Genomic DNA, 17,336 nt, shown 5'->3' on the forward strand with positions numbered 1-17,336 from the left:
TAAATAATATTTTAAAACACAATTATATAAATATTTATAAAATTACTGGTGGTAATAATAAATAATATTTTAAAACACCGCATAGAAATCAAAATGTTAAATATTTCTGTATTTTATAAAAACTTGTCTGTTCCATCTGGTGTGTTATTGAATTTCTCACAATTTCATTAGTTATTTTCAACTTAGTTTATTTTAGTTTCTTTCAAATCTGAAGAGTTATTTTTGGAATTGACCGCTGAATAGTTGATAGATAGGTATTTTTAATTCGCTGGCCTTGCGCCTGCGCGTAGCCCCCCAATGCGTCAGAGGGCCTCTAAAGCGACTTGGAGCTCGGCTTGTTTTGGTTTTTGGCCTGCGGATTTTGGCCGCCGTCGCAACATGTTCGATCGAACCGACGGAGCCGTCTTGGCCAGCTGGCGAGCTACTAGGCCACCGCGAAGTCTTGCAAAAGCTCAAATGCGCAACGCCCGCCGTTGAGGTTGCACGCGAATTTGAATTGCCGCCGCGGATCAGTGGCTGAAAAGTGTTTCAAAAGGCGAGAGAGTTTCTTGCCCAAGTGATCGCAGTGAAAACCGAATTTGGCACAAAAAGAGCCCAGTGAAATTGCTAGTGAAAATTGCTAATTTCATAGCACCGGCCAGCTGTGCACCTGGATTAAAGCACATACCGCTGGAAATCGAAACCGAAAACGAAACTAAAGCCAAAACACAAGCCAATCAAATAGTTTCACTTTTTATTGGATTAGCCGCAGCAGCAGCAGCAGCAGCAGCAACTCATCTCAATTAAACAGGTTTGTTGGGCAACCGAGAGGGTACGGCTCCGTCCGGAGCTAATTGAAATTGAAATACGAGCCTTAAGTGCTCCTCGTAAAAGGTGTCAAAGGTGGGCAAAGCACTTCAATCATTCTGTGAGCCCATGCTAATTGAAAGCTCAAGGTGAACTATTGGCATTTACGAGCCATAGATCGATGGCTGTGCGATGCTCCGAAACTGGAATAACCGCGTAAACAACGCGTTCTGTTCAAATATTTTGCTCATTACGAAATTATGTCAGAGGCCCCTCCGGAGGTTCGACATGCGCAATTTAAACGGCTCTAAAACCGAGTGAGCCACAGCAGAAACGACATTAACTGCGCCAGTCCAAGCCGAACCGCTAGGCGTAAGCCGAAAAACCATTTCGCAAGTGTGGTCTAACTGAAGTTAACTGTAGCTGCACCGCGAAAAGGCAAAGAAGTTGGCCATAAGCCAGCCGCCAAGGGAAAGAGCCAAAAATACCTGTAAGACCGCGAGTCTTTGGACTTTAAAGTGGAACATTCGGAGTGCTGGGTTCCCAGGGGAAGCATGGTCTTGGGGCTCAGCCCTCGCTTGATCCAATTATAGATATAGCCCCAATGGGCTCTTGAGGTGCTAACCTTTGGCGAACTCTAAGTAGGAGTGTGACTGCGTTAAAAGTTGGCCTTAAAAGGGCAAAAGTCAAGGGAAAAGGCCTTAAAAGCAGTTATGTGAAAGTCAGAGATCAAGGCTTTGATGATACAGTTTTTTTAAGACCTGTAACTGCAAGCTTTATGTATCACATACGAAATAGTTTACCTTGATGCTTGTTAGCTATTTTGATATATTGTCGAAAAATCCATTCTGAAATCTTGAAATTTACTAAATAGTTAAATATTTCAAGAGGTTTACAGCTCATTTAAAAAATGTATGCACTGAAATTGGGTATTCTCTTATTAAAACAGATTAAAACAAATATTGGGTGATCTTTTCATGGTTGTAAGAATAAAATGATTTGAAGGAAATCTGGGGAGTATAATGGGACACTCAAGAGACTTACAGTTCGATTTTAAAGTGGACCAGCTGAATTTTCCAGTTTCCCTGGGACTGGGTTAAAGGTTGAGTACCTTCACTCGCATAATAGGATTACAAGTATTACCAACTGAAGTGCTTTGAGCGCAAAGCCTCCATGAAATCCCTTCAGTTATGCAGCACCCCGCCCCCTTCAGGGCCCCTCCCATCGACTGACATGTGGCCTCGTTTCACCAATCATTTAACTTTACACTCTAGTAACTCTGCTCCCCAGCCAGGCAGGGTCAAGACTGCCATCGTAGGTCGCTCATCTGCAGTACCCAGAGCCCATTAGCCACACTTGACTCCTCCTCAATGACAAACGATAATGTTGAGAGCCGAATGTTGAGGTTTTTCAGTTTTCCAGCCAGCTTTTTTTCGCCAGCGAGGTGAAATCTTCGGCAGACGCGCCCAAGTTTTGGCCCAAGTTCAAGTCACCAGGCTTTCTTTCGGCTCGGTTGCAGTGAAAATGCGGCTGGCCTGGTTTTTTACAGCCCATGCTGTGGCCAAAAAGCATACAAACTTGCCGTTTTTCGTGGGTTATTTTTGTGTTTTTTTTTTTATTTGGCTTTTCTATTCGCCAGTTCCGTGTTGAATTTTCATTGTGGATCGACCAGGTGTTGGCGAGTTTTCATGTTTGGCCATTTGCAAATGCGGCCACCGGCCACTGAGAAAATGATTCACACACACTCGCTGTTTTCACCCAAAACAAAGAAAAAATCAAAAGACTTAGGCCACAAACTTTTATTGTCCGTTCACGAGATGGTCGTTTAACATTTCTTGGGAGATGAATTATATAATTGGCCGGGCATAATGAGGGAAAATCCTCGGTGTCATTAAGAGGTGGTCAGGGAGCTGGCCGCATCTGAGCCATTTTCGATGGACCGGAAAACGCAAACGCTAACGCAAAAGTGAATTTTGAGGAGAAGACGAAAAATAAATAAAAATAAATGATGTATAAAGTTGACTGGTTGTGTTCGCTGGCTGCTTTTTTTTCGTTTTTCTTGGCAAAGTGAAAGCGCAGCGACGTCAACGTCAGCGGCGATGTCTGCGCAGATTAATCACCCGGCCGTAAAGCGAAGACAGTTGGGCTCCAAAAAAGCGAGAGAAAAAGGAAGCCAGCATTTGGTTGAGTTCGTGACCCCCTCGAGATGAGCTCCCTCGTTTTTCTCCATCTTACGCAATCCGAATCGCTTTGAATTCTTTGCCGCGCCCCGGCAAGCAGATGCAAATGTATGCCCAAGCGATTGATAGTGAAAGTGTCTAGCTGAAATTTGAATCTCACGGCTCTGCTGGCTCGTCGTGTGACGTCAAACGAAAAGGCTTAGCAACCATATATTACTCACGCACTCGCACGATCTCTCTCTGACTTGTATCTTTTGGTTTCTTGCAGCCGACGCAGCTGAAAACAGGAAATTTTTTGGCAACTCTTGGATGCCCGAAAATGGCACACTATGATCAACGTTGGCTGAAACTCTTCTCCGGCTGCCTTTTCCTCTTCTTGCTGGCTCTGCCGGTTTTGGAGGCCAAGCGATCGAATGGTGAGTGGCAAAATATACAAAATATGTTATAAAAACTATGTTTTTAAGTGGATTTAATGAATCAATTTTCTAAGAACACCATCTATTAGGCATAGGCATAAATATTTCAATGTTATATTTATAAAAATATTATAGTATGAAAAAATCATTTAAAGATCTTATTAACAAAGATTTCAACGAAAATACAAAATATTTAAGGAATCCCTAGCCATTCTTAATAGTGGCCCTTGTTATAAACAATATTTTACCTAAAAAACATGTTTGATACACGATTCCCCTCCCATTTTTTGCTGTGTAATGCCAAACTGGCAGGGTTGAAGTCAATGACTTCTGGAGCGAGAACTTCTTTGCTCTTTTTTTGGCAACAAGCAGTCAACGAACCCGCAACGCGCGAATGTGGCCCATTTGGTGGCTCATTAATGGCCAGGTTGCAGCTGCATAATTAACGTGACGTGTGGAAATTCGTGTAGAACTCCAAGTGTCTGGGTGGTGTGAAAAATGGCACGGCATCATTAAAAAGCGCTTAGCTGCAAAAAAAATACGCCAGCCACCGTTAAGAACTAGGCACCACAAAAGGGAACCAAAGCCAGCCAGACGGCTCTGCTAAATGCAGCGCAAAGCACTGTGTCAGTCGGTCAAAAGAGGTCCCAGACCCAGACCCGCTCCTAAGCCCCAACTCACAATGGGCCAGCAGTTCTCTAGATACTTACCAGTTTGCCGCTTTGATTTCGTTTTCGTTACGCTTCTGTCTTATACTCGTTCTCCGGTTGCCGTTTCTTCCCCGCCGAGCGGAAGCCAAACGAAAGACTCAAGCGACAAACTCGATTTGGCCTGGGTGGCGAGAATAAAAGTCGCCCGTTAATAGCCGCTGTTTTCTGCCTCATTTTATTCATCATTGGCCAGCTTTAATTGCCAGCTGCCCGACGGCTTTTGCTCTGTTGTTGTTTCTTCATTCACCACAGAAACCGAAAGCCATTTTCATTTCTTTTGTTGTTGTTGTTTTGGTGGCTGTCTCTTGACCAAACGGCAAATACAAATTGATGGCCAACTCGAGCTCGAGGCGCTGCCAAAAAAAACTTTCATTCAATTTCTAGCGAAAACTCCAGAAAAATTAATGCCAACGGCCGCAGAAGAAAGGCAGTGAAAAGTAAATAAAAATAAATAAATATTTTCGGATGAGCCGAGGCGGATGTGCGGCGAAAAAAGAAATCTCCAGTGATAAGTTCAGCGATTACTCAGCGGTTGCACCGACGAAACTTGCTTATTAAATGTGCGCTTGTGTGCCCAAAAAATTACCCCAAATTATGGCTGATCGGATCTTAGATCATTAAGCAACCGTAAAGAAAGCGAAACTGATATGCGAAAAATAGCATGGATATTAATGGCAAATATGACTTGGATTATTATATTTGTTTCAAATAGGTTTATAGTTTTCATAGCAGACATAATATTTTTTTAAAAAATATGTATTTTTAAGTATTAAAAATAAAGTTTGTTGAGAACAAAAGATTTAATTTTTAAATAGTTCTGCATTATTTTAAGACATCTTAATCTATTGAGAAATTTTGATGAATGCCAAACTGATATTCAAAAAAGGCTATAGATACTTGTGGTAGTGCCACTTAAATGATTTTACTTATTAAAATGTTTTTTAACATACTTATTTTTAACAAATTTTGTTTTTGTGAACTAAAAATAGCATTATTACGTTCCCCCAAATGGTATTTTAATTTGATGAATAATCTCAAGCAAGAGAAATCATGTATGGCCAACATTTAATTTTTTTAAAATTTCTTCGTTATTTTTAAAGTTTTTTCAATGTTTTCTTACTGTGTTCATACGTTTTGGTGCCTTTAATGCCGCTGACAGTTGCATAATGGCTGGTGCATTAAATATATATCGAAAGTGCATAGGAAGTGACCAGCAATAACGACTGCCTTTGACGCAACTAAAGCTCAGCTGTCGCAACCCCGAAGTCAGCGTTGCGTGCTGGACAATAAAGTAGAGGGGCAGGAGGAAATCGGGGCGCGGGATGATCACTCACTTTAATTGCATAACCCAGCCGAGACAATGGCATGGCTCTTCCCAAAGCAGAAGAGCATCCAACCCAAGCCGAAAACCATTTGAAGCGAATTGCTCATACGCCTCGTGGCCAAGCTATGCGCATACAAAACGCTTGATTCAAATCTGACCATGGAGCAACCAAAAAAGCAGCTGCAAATGGCCGGCACTGTAACAACAATTTCGGCATTCCCGCCGTCGGCCTCTCCATTTTGTATATTTAATTTCAATTTTGCAGTTTTCATACACTCTGTGGGTTTTTTGTTGAACGCACGCGTCACGTCTTGAAAAAATAAAAGTGAAATTGTCGTGGCTCTGGGATTCGGTAGTTGAATAACACGAAAGTATGTCAAACACTTCTTTTCTCTCCCTGAAAAAAAGAAAATATAACAGAAAACAATATCAGTTTCTAATGAGCAATTAACAATTAGCAGAGAAAAATATAAGCATATTAATTTTAAAAACAAACTTTAACCCTTTTTTAATTATTTTATATTTACTATTAAATACTGATATTATATTATTATTTTTTTATTTTTTCCCTTAGCCAATCTCACGGCCTGCCAGCACTTAAGACGCTCGGAGACGAGAAGAGCCAAGGCCCTGCAATCGGGATTCGAAGGACCATCCATTCGAGTGCCGCGCTGCCAGAAGAACGGTGACTTCGATACCATCCAGTGTGAGAATGAGAAAGCTGGCCGGGATTGCTGGTGTGTGGATGAGTATGGCGTGGAGCTGCCGGGCAGTCGCAATGAGACGCGATCGGGAGTCGTTTGCTCGGAGCCCAAGCACTGTGCCGCATCCGCCTGCCGCATGTTCTGCCCCTCGGGATTCGCCCGTGATCCTGACACCGGCTGCTCCGTTTGCCGCTGCCGTGATCCCTGCGACGGCTTAGAGTGTCCACGTGGACAATCCTGCCAGCTGCAGGAGGTGCAGTGCAAATCGGAGCCCTGTCCGCCAGTGCCCACCTGCAAGAAGGCCAGATCACTGGCCAATCTCTGTCCAGCTGGTTTACCCCTTGCCATCGATGATACGGCGAGACCCTTCCTCTGTGGCCAGGAGCCGGGCAAGCCACAGTGCCCACCACTCTACCAGTGCCTGGTGGAGTCCGGCAACGACTACGGAGTGTGCTGTCCCAGTGCACTGACCTTCCAGAAGCCCGGCATCTGTCCGGCTCCGGATCAATCGCAGTACACCGAGCGCACGGGTTACATGTGCGGATCGCCGTGCTCCCACGATCTGGAGTGCCGGAACATGGAGAAGTGCTGCTACACCAAGGGATGCCAGTTTAATTGCCAGCAGCCGGGAAATGTTACGGGCTGTCATCAGGCCAAGGCTCTGGCCGACATCCTGTCCATCAATGAGCGCGAGGGACGCGGTTATGTGCCCGAGTGCAACGGTCCTGGTGGTCAGTTCTCGCCGAGACAGTGCTCCCGCAATGGACTCGTCTGCTGGTGTGTGGATCCCCGAACGGGACACAAGATCAAGGAGACCATGGGGGCGGCCAACAATGTGAACTGTGATGGCTGGGAAAACATGATCAGCAGGTCCTACGCCAGGAGTTTCCAGATGGAGCAGTGCGATACCAACATCTGCGCCGCCGTCTGCGAGTATGGATTCAAGGTGAGCTAAGAATCAAATCAAATGTTTTCCTAAACCTAATTCCTAATGGTAATCTTTTCAGAACGACCACAATGGCTGTCCCACCTGCGAGTGCTCCGAGCCCTGCGATGGCTTCAAGTGCTCCATTGGCTCCCATTGCGAGGTGGCCACCGATCCCTTGTGCGAATCCGGCTCTTCCCTCTGCGCCTCCTGGCCCGTCTGCAAGCCCGACCTGGTCTACTCCAATCCCTGCGATGTGGGAACCCCCCTCTCAGACACCGCCACCGGGGAGGTGATGTACTGCTTTGAGGATCGTCAAGGGCGCAGCTTCCAGCCCACAGCCTTTTTTGAACCGGAGCCAGAGGCGCAGTCGAAGCAAGGTCGATCCATGAGCAACAGGATTATGTGCCCGGAGCAGTACAAGTGCACCAAACTGCATCGAGAAACGGAGAATGTGTGCTGTCCAGTGCCGGAGAAGCCAACTCCAACGGAGGAGGGATCGCATCAGCAAACCAGTAAGTTATATCTGGAAAATATATATAGTCCTCCTTTCTAACCAGGAGCTCATCTACCTTTAGTGTGCGAATACTTGAGGGACTTTTCGGAACGAATGGAGGGCACTGAGGAGGGCATGCAGCTGGCTGTTCCCTCACCACGTTGCACCACCGATGGAGATTACGAGGGTCGCCAGTGCCAGCTGAAGAAGATCCGAGTTACTCGCGCCGAGCAACGCAAAATTCTGGAGGAGAACACCATTCGCCGGATGAGGATGCTGCTGGCCAGTGCTGCTCCAAAGCGATCCAGGAGAGACCTGGAACGCCTGAAGCTCTACCGCGTGGAGGACAGTGCCCTCAAGGTGCAGGTGGCTGCTCCCGTCATGGGTCGCAGTGCCAAGGTGATAGACATGGGTGCGGATCGCCAGCAGGGATTGGGTCAGCTCTTCGAGACGGAGTTCAAGAAGGTGGCCTCGGCCACCAAGAGGCCGCCGGAGAACGAGGACGAGCTGGTGGAAATGGAAGTGGAGCAATGCTGGTGTGTGGACAGCTTTGGCACGGAGATACCCCGATCTCGTGGCTATAACGTCAGCGAGGAGACCTGCCGCAGCTTAAGGGAGGATCTGGATTGCCTAGATCTCACCTGCAGAATGGGTTGCGAATATGGTTTTGCCCTGGATCCGGATACCCGTTGCCCCGCCTGCCAATGCCGAGATCCCTGCGAGGGCGTGGCCTGTGGTTCTGGCAAGGAATGCCGCGTGGTGGATGTCAGCTGCGAGGGTGAATACTGCCCTCCAGTGCCCGCCTGCCTGCCCAGAAAGCCGGGACAGTGCCCTTATCTGGTTCCCCCGGGTCCGGATAACCTGGATGCCAATACCTGTGCGTACGAGTGCCGCACGGACGCCCATTGCGAAGGAGCCCGGCGTTGTTGCTCCAATGGATGCGGCACCCAGTGCGTGGATCCTCAACTGAAGACAGCCTGTCAGCATCTGCAGGCCATACAACTGCATCAGAGTTCCGAACTCGGAATTCCCGCCCGCCAAATGGCAGTGGCCCAATGTGATTCCAAGAATGGCAAATGGGAGGAGGTGCAGTGCTCACCCGACGGTCACTGCTGGTGTGTGGATGTTCAGGGCAAGATCCTGCCTGGTACAAAGGTGAAGTCACCCGAAACACCCAAGTGCCAGGAGAACTCCAGTTTCGCCTGTCCAAAGACGAACTGCAGCCTCCAGTGCGAAAGTGGCTACCAAATGGATACGAATGGTTGTCCCACTTGCGAATGTAGAAACTACTGTCAGGAGGTGAGCTGCTCGGCGCACGAGGAGTGCCAGCTGATCTCCGTGGAGTGTGTGGACACTCCCTGTCCCAAGATGCCCATCTGTGTGCCTCGTAGGGCCTCCGTCTGCCCCGAGGGTAATCCCCTCCAGCAAGGCGACCTGGACATGAGCTGTGGACCCCATAATGAGCACGAAGTGTGTCCCACCACCCACTCCTGTCAGCTGAATCCGGTCAACAATCGAGGTGTTTGCTGCTCCAAGACCCGGGATGTGTGCTTCGAGTCCATGGATAATGGTTGTCTGGCCGTTGGGAAATCGGAGAGGAATAGCACTCGCTACAGGTTTAGTCCCAAGGCCAACAAGTGCCTCCCTGTGATCATCGATTCCGAGGCACCCGCCTGCCAGACCAAGAACCTCTTCCACAACGAACTGGCCTGCAACTCCGTGTGCCCAGGTGAGATTTCAGTCTGTTATATAAAACCTAAAAGTTCCACGGGGTGCAAATTTTAACCCATTTTCATGTTCCAACTTTCCGTATTTCCAATGGGTTTCACCCTAGAATCCGCAAAACTGCACTTCCAGATTCCATAACTTTGGTATTTGGATCCCTATTTCAAAGTGGGATCCCTCTATGAATTCGTGGTTGAATTTTCTAATGATCTGCATTTAAATATTTCTTTTTCACGAGGGTCAAAATTTTAACCCATTTTCATGTTCGAATTTTCCGTACATCAAATGGGTTTCACCCTGGAATCCCCAAAACTGCACTTCCAGATTCCATAACTTTGGTAATTGGATCCCGATTTCAAAGTGGGATCCCTCTTTGAACTCGTGTTCGAATTTTCTAATGATCTGCATTTAAATATTTATTTTTCACGAGGGTCAAAATTTTAACCCATTTTCATGTTCCAATTTTCCATATTTCCAATGGGTTTCACTGGAATCCCAAAAACAGCACTTCCAGATTCCATAACTTTGGTATTTGGATCCCGATTTCAAAGTGGGATCCCTCTATGAATTTGTGGCTGAATTTTCTAATAATCTGCATTTAAATATTTCTTTTTCACGAGGGTCAGAATTTTAAACCATTTTCATGTTGGATTTATCCCAATTTCCAATGGGTTTCACTGGAAACCCCCAAAACTGCACTTCCAGATTCCAAACCTTTGGTAATTGGATCCCGATTTCAAAGTGGGATCCCTCTATGAATTTGTGGCTGAATTTTCTAATAATCTGCATTTAAATATTTCTTTTTCACGAGGGTCAGAATTTTAAACCATTTTCATGTTGGATTTATCCCAATTTCCAATGGGTTTCACTGGAAACCCCCAAAACTGCACTTCCAGATTCCATAACTTTGGTATTTGGATCCCTATTTCAAAGTGGGATCCCTCTATGAATTTGTGGCTGAATTTTCTAATAATCTGCATTTAAATATTTCTTTTTTACGAGGGTCAAAATTTTAACCCATTTTCATGTTCCAATTTTCCGTATTTCCAATGGGTTTCACTGGAATCCCAAAAACAGCACTTCCAGATTCCATAACTTTGGTATTTGGATCCCGATTTCAAAGTGGGATCCCTCTATGAATTTGTGGCTGAATTTTCTAATAATCTGCATTTAAATATTTCTTTTTTACGAGGGTCAAAATTTTAACCCATTTTCATCTTCCAATTTTCCGTATTTCCAATGGGTTTTACTGGAAACCCTAAAACTGCACTTCCGGATTCCATAACTTTGGTATTTGGATCCCGATTTCAAAGTGGGACCCCCCTATGAATTTGTGGCTGAATTTTCTAATAATCTGCATTTAAATATTTCTTTTTCACGAGGGTCAGAATTTTAAACCATTTTCATGTTGGATTTATCCCAATTTCCAATGGGTTTCACTGGAAACCCCCAAAACTGCACTTCCAGATTCCATAACTTTGGTATTTGGATCCCTATTTCAAAGTGGGATCCCTCTATGAATTTGTGGCTGAATTTTCTAATAATCTGCATTTAAATATTTCTTTTTTACGAGGGTCAAAATTTTAACCCATTTTCATGTTCCAATTTTCCGTATTTCCAATGGGTTTCACTGGAAACCCTAAAACTGCACTTCCAGATTCCATAACTTTGGTATTTGGATCCCGATTTCAAAGTGGGACCCCCCTATGAATTTGTGGCTGAATTTTCTAATAATCTGCATTTAAATATTTCTTTTTCACGAGGGTCAGAATTTTAAACCATTTTCATGTTGGATTTATCCCAATTTCCAATGGGTTTCACTGGAAACCCCCAAAACTGCACTTCCAGATTCCATAACTTTGGTATTTGGATCCCTATTTCAAAGTGGGATCCCTCTATGAATTTGTGGCTGAATTTTCTAATAATCTGCATTTAAATATTTCTTTTTCACGAGGGTCAAAATTTTAACCCATTTTCATGTTGGATTTATCCCAATTTCCAATGCGTTTCACTGGAAACCCCCAAAACTGCACTTCCAGATTCCATAACTTTGGTATTTGGATCCCGATTTCAAAGTGGGATCCCTCTATGAATTTGTGGCTGAATTTTCTAATAATCTGCATTTAAATATTTCTTTTTCACGAGGGTCAAAATTTTAACCCATTTTCATGTTCCAATTTTCGGTATTTCCAATGGGTTTCACTGGAAACCCCCAAAACTGCACTTCCAGATTCCATGACTTTGGTATTTGGATCCCGATTTCAAAGTGGGATCCCTCTATGAATTTGTGGCTGAATTTTCTAATAATCTGCATTTAAATATTTCTTTTTCACGAGGGTCAAAATTTTAACCCATTTTCATGTTCCAATTTTCGGTATTTCCAATGGGTTTCACTGGAAACCCCCAAAACTGCACTTCCAGATTCCATAACTTTGGTATTTGGATCCCGATTTCAAAGTGGGACCCCTCTATGAATTTGTGGCTGAATTTTCTAATAATCTGCATTTAAATATTTCAACATATATTTTTGAAAAACTGCTCACTAAAATCTTTTTTTTTATTGCTCCCCCAGTGCTCACCCAGTGCGAGCGGCTGAAGCTGAAGAACAGTCTGGCCGCCCAGCGAACCGGACACTCCTCCGTGTGGTTCCAGCCACGTTGCGATCCCGTCACCGGTCACTGGAGTCCAGTTCAGTGTCTGGGCAAACAGCCCCAACCCTCGGACACACGCCACACGGAGATTGTGAGTCGCGCCTTTGCCTCCGAGCCGGCTTCCGCTGGCGAGGATGCGCCCGGAGTTTGCTGGTGTGCGGACAAGAAGGGTGCTCCCTTGAAGGGAACCCTCACCCGCGAAACTGAACCCATCTGCAACAGCCGACAGGCTCGTAATCGCAAGATCGATGTCGGAGATCCGCTGATGGAGCAACTGATTGCCCAGCTCACCCAACTGAACGATGTGGCCAGCGAGGATGTGGATTTCGACGAGCTGGAGGCTAGGATTCTGCCCGCCACCGCCGGAGCAGCGGAGTCCAGTGTCACGGAGAGGGTTCTCGAGCTGGCCAACTCGCTGCTGGACTCCCAGCTGTCCGTGGAGCAGGCCACCCTCAAGCCCATGGAGCTGAAGACCACACGTTGTCGAGCTCTGGCGGAGACGGCACCATTCCCGGTAAGCTGCGATGAGGCGGGAGCCTTCCGCCCGCTGCAGTGCAACGGCAGGAGCTGCTGGTGCGTGGATGCGGCCGGAAACCAATTGCAGTCCACCCACATCTTTGGAGCCGGCGATCGGCGCTGCAGTCATGTGCCCATCGAGGCGGTGGCCATCGAACTCCATCTGACCAACAGCAGTGGCCGGAGTGTGAGGAATGCCTACGATACCATCCGAAGGGAGCTGCAGCAGCTGCTCGGCGGCGAGTCCGTGGAGAACCTGCGCGTGCAGGAGAACTTCGATGGCTCCGCCATTGTCCGCTTTGAGCTGCACAACGAGGCCAAGGTGGACCTGGCCTTCGCCATCGAAGCGGCCATTTCCGCCGGCGACTTCCGCTTGGCAGGCGGCCACTTCCGGCCGGATTTGACCCGCTCCCACTTTGTCCACCGAAGTGCTGTGGTTCCAGTGGCCCAGGCGGCCACCGCCCAGGATGAGTCCATCCAGCTGGTGCTCTTCATCATGGCCACCAGTTCCGCCTTCCTGGTCAGCATATTTGTGGTCTATGTCATGCTGAAACGCAGCCGCAACCTCAAGGCCGCCAATCCGTATGTGAAGGGAGGCGGCGGGAGCGGCGACAAGCCCGTGGACTACTCCGCACCCATCTTTGTGCTGGCCGCCAACGACATGGACGCCCAGCTGGACAGCATCAAGGGGTTCAAGGCGTAGGCTCTGCCTTTGTTGAGTTATCTAAATCAATTTGTAAATAAAAGAGAGCAAATTTAAGATTTACTTTTAGGGGGGAGAGGTGTTGGAGACCCTGATTCCGCCCCAACCAAGCCAAAAGGGGAGTGCGACTAGCGGGGCCCCCACTATCGAATACTTATCGCATATGTTCTAGCAACCTAAGACGATTAATTTATGAATAAAGCTTTAAAATTAAATATTTCGGAATTTTAATTAATAACAATTAAATAGAAAAGCATTTTTAATTAGGAAAATATGCAGTCAGAAAGATTAATTCACTATAAAAACCGAGATAAACCGATTTAAGAACGGTTTCATCTTGAAAATCAAACTAGGCAGGTGTTTCTTCTTGATATAAAAAACATTTCTTCTCTTCTCCTTACTTAAAAATTTCTTTTTTTTCTAGTTTTAAAAACACCAAGTCACTAGAGTAACCCCTAAGAAGCCCGATTGACAAACACAATCGTCAGCAAACAGTTTTTGATTTTAATATTTAATAATACATGACATAAGTGTCCGCCTGTATGGTATGTTTTTCAGCTGTATATCATAAAGACCGATCGATTAGCTTCATGAGCGCACCTCCTTTGTGCTACATAAACGTATAACATTAATAAATTTTGGCTTCATTTCGTTTCTTGTAACTCGAACTTAGTTTTGTGTTTTTGTTTCTGTTGTGTATACTCGTATATTGTGTAGAACAATGGCCATAAAGGCCAATCGCCAGACATTGGTATAACTATATTTTGTTCATATGTATCTTGTATATGTGTACGTATGGATCTGTATATCGTATGCTAAGAGTGCCAAACCCAAGGCGCCGGTCCTCAAACGGAAGTCCGAGCTGCCCTCAGTGTCCTGCTAATATCTAAAAAAATTGTAAGTGGCTTAAAATATACGTTCAGAGTTATTATCGATAGTTAGAAAAATGCAATACTCATGGGTTACAATTGGAAATAGTTGTAGATTTTTGATTTGGAAAATGCATTGCTTATATGTAGGGTGGTTTGTTAGACCTAAAACTTATCGTTTAGCTGAATGCGGTTAAGAGAGTGTAAGATCATCGTGGGATCGTAAAGAGAAGACTTGGTTCCGTCTATTGAGCAAATTGGATTAGTATACCTTCTGCTTAAGCTACTTGCACATGCAATTCAAACGTTAATATCGTAAAACTCGAGTGCAGATTGTTCAATATCATGGCCAACTCTACGATGAGTGTGTGTAATGAGTCATGACCGGATGAGTGAGTGCATCCATGAAAGTTTCTCCGTTTGTTCGTGTAAGCGGGGCCCTATACGCCCCTAATATTTGGTTACGTGGTTAGTCGCTATCATAAATTAATTCTTCTCGTATGTGTGAGTGTATATATATATAAAACTTGTAAAAGAACAAAAGGTTTAGCAGCCAATTGCCAAGAGAGAAACGACTGAATAAATGGCCGCAAGATGTACGTATAACAAAATGGTTTGGGAGCTGCGGCCTGGGATGGATTGATAGGATTGTTTTGGTTGGACTCTATTCTTGCTCTGGACTTTTCTCTCTACTTTCCAGCTCCGCCGGCCGAGCCATTGTTGTTGCTCCGGCTGTTGTTGTTGTTGTTGGCATTTCGGAACGGAATCGAGGCGCGCTGATCCTCCATGCGACCGCTCTGCACCTTCATGATCAGCGAGAAGAAGTCCTCGTCGGGAACGGTGGCTCCCCGACCAGTCTGCCCGCGTACTGCTCCCGCAACGGCTGCCTCTGGCACGGATCGCGGTGGCGCCTCTGCCTCTGCATCCATTGTGACATTGGGGCGCGGCAACTCGGACCGCTGCTCCTCCAGCCGCGAGCCCTGGCAGCGCATCAGCATGTCCAGGAAGTCGTCATCGGGCTGCTGAGTAGTGGTGGCACTCCTGGCTAGCGGCCCATGGCCAATGGCAGCCGGATTCGCCGACGAAGGCGATTTCAAGCCGGGCAGGTTGGTGGGATCCACGAACAGCGAGTTCTGCTGCACCAGCGGCTTGCGTGTGGCGCCCGTGGCCACCGCCGGAGCTCCAGCGGCGTTCGTCTTGATCGAACAGCGCTGGTCATCCATGCGCTTCGACTGCGAACGCGAGAGCATCTCGAAGAAGTCGTCTTCTTTGGCCTTTCCGGTCGCCTGTGCCCGGTGCTTCTCCTCCTGCATGCGCTTCCCATCGGGAGTGATCTTGATCAGGTCCAGCTGCTCCATGCTCTGGCGACGAACGCGCACCTGAAGTGGAACGATTAAGTTAATTAATTTAGTTATGAATCTTTCATGGGTCTTTAAATTGAATTTTTGCCGTCCTGCTTTGGTTTTTCCTAAATCTAAATATTTACTTTACAAACAGCAGGAGTCCCTGAAAAAGAGCTACAAGTTTCTCTTTCAAAAATAGAACAACTGAAAGACTTATGTTGTAGATGAAAATATCGCATAGGTACAAGCAACTGCAATCCTATTCCATATATACTTTGCTCACCATTCTTCCCTGCGAGTTCTCCGATCCATCCGACTGATTTCCGCTGGCCGAGTGATCGGAGGCAGTGGATCTGGCCTCCTCCTCGGTGGGCGATGGCTCCGACTCGGGCATTCCCAGCAGCTTTCGCAGATCGGAGATGTTCACCCTGGCAGTGCTCTCGCCCACCGGGTCGTGCAGCTCCTTGGCCAGCTGGAGGTGCTGCTCCGCATACTTCAGGGCCCGCTCATGACCCCCAATGGCCGAGTGGGCATTGCCCAGTGACCAGCAGGCCCTGGCCTCGCCGATCCGATCACCCAGCTCCTGGGCAATGGCCAGGTGCCGATTGTGGTACTCGATGGCAGTGTTGAACTCGTGCAGCAGCGTGTAGGTGTTGCCCAGACTATAGCAACTCTGGGCCTCCACCTCGCGCTCGCCCAGCTCGACGGCCAGGGTCAGAGTGCGCTTGTAGTGAGCGGCGGCATCCTCGAATTGTCCCAGGAAGATGTGCGAGTTTCCAAGGTTGCTGTTGGCCCTGCGCTCGGCCGCTCGATCACCAAACTCCCTGGCGATGCGCAGACGCTCCTGGTGATGCTCTATGGCCGCCTGGAAGTCGCCCAGCAGGTAGTAGGTGTTTCCCAGATTGCCGCAAGCTCGTCCCTGGGCGCCACGGTCTCCCAGGTCCCGCATGAGCTTCAGGTTCTCCTGGTAGAACTCCACAGCACGGGTGAGCGCCTCCTTGACATCGTCGCCGAATTTGCCGGGATTCTTCTGGCCCAAGTGCTTGCCCTTGGCGTGGTAGACATTGCCCAGGTTGTAGAGGGCACGACCCTCGGACAGGCGATCTCCCAGCTGCCTGGCCAGGGTGAGATGCCTCTCGCAGCAGATGGCCGCCTCGTCGAAGCGACCCATAACTTTCAGGGTGTTGCCCAGATTGCCGGAGGATTTGGCCTCGCCCAGGCGGTCGTTCATGCTCTTGGCCAGGGTGAGATCGTGTTTGTGGTACTGCATGGCCTTGTTGTAGTCGCCCAGGTAGAAGTAGGCGTTGCCCAGCTGCGAGTAGATGGCGGACAGGGTGCGCAGATCCTCGGTGCCGGCCTGGATGGCCGCCTGGAAGAAGGCCACGCCCGCGCGGCAGTCGCCCGCCTTGCAGAGGCGCTCGCCCTCGAGGGCCAGCTCCAGGCACATGCTGGAGCCGCCATCGGAGCCGGAGCCCTGCTGGGAGTTGCCGTCGTGGGAGTTGGCCGCCCCTCCTCCTGCTCCCAGTCCCAGGCTGGACACATTCTCCGCGGACGCGGACAGCGAAGACATTCTGCTGCGACGAAGGTGTCTCGCCTTTTTGTCGCGATGCTCCTTTCTGAGGGGCAGGTGTTCGGAAAACTGGGAGTTGTCCACTTTGCGGCGATGTTTGCGGTGCTCTCTGCTGGTTTACGGTCGCCCTGCGGCTGGCTCTGCTCTACTGCTGCTCGAAATTGGCTGCGTCAGGTGAAATTTCAGCAATTAAGCTATCTTTTGTACCGTTTTTTGACCAATTAGTCAAAAAAAATTGGTGTTTCTGACTAATAGTGCGACCGTACGCGGGCTGGAAATAAATGCCACTATATACTAGAAATACCGGACATCTGCCGTTAATTTAAAAACCTATATTAGGGTGTTCTCTCAACTGTTGAATTGTGAATTAATAGAAATTTAATTTAATTGTATTAAATTAAATTAAATTAATTTTATT

The 17,336-nt window shown here is 47.2% G+C and overlaps 2 protein-coding genes across 2 annotated transcripts; one reads left to right on the forward strand and one right to left on the reverse strand.

The window, feature by feature from the left end:
* The first annotated feature begins 404 nt into the window (after window positions 1–404).
* Window positions 405–13,351, forward strand: LOC108024764 (uncharacterized). The gene is made up of 6 exons (XM_017094877.3): window positions 405–790; window positions 3,235–3,382; window positions 5,991–7,066; window positions 7,128–7,560; window positions 7,624–9,270; window positions 11,839–13,351. The coding sequence occupies exons 2-6, from the start codon at window positions 3,286–3,288 to the stop codon at window positions 13,134–13,136; spliced, it is 4,551 nt and encodes a 1,516-aa protein (XP_016950366.1). The 5' UTR covers window positions 405–790; window positions 3,235–3,285; the 3' UTR covers window positions 13,137–13,351.
* A 269-nt stretch (window positions 13,352–13,620) lies between these two features.
* Window positions 13,621–17,194, reverse strand: LOC108024760 (G-protein-signaling modulator 2). The gene is made up of 2 exons (XM_017094868.3): window positions 15,632–17,194; window positions 13,621–15,384 (listed from the first exon to the last, which is right to left on the reverse strand). The coding sequence occupies exons 1-2, from the start codon at window positions 16,916–16,918 to the stop codon at window positions 14,695–14,697; spliced, it is 1,977 nt and encodes a 658-aa protein (XP_016950357.1). The 5' UTR covers window positions 16,919–17,194; the 3' UTR covers window positions 13,621–14,694.
* Window positions 17,195–17,336: the final 142 nt, after the last annotated feature.

The sequence above is a fragment of the Drosophila biarmipes genome, chromosome 3R (assembly GCF_025231255.1).
Source record: "Drosophila biarmipes strain raj3 chromosome 3R, RU_DBia_V1.1, whole genome shotgun sequence".
Classification (NCBI taxonomy): Eukaryota; Metazoa; Arthropoda; class Insecta; order Diptera; family Drosophilidae; genus Drosophila; species Drosophila biarmipes.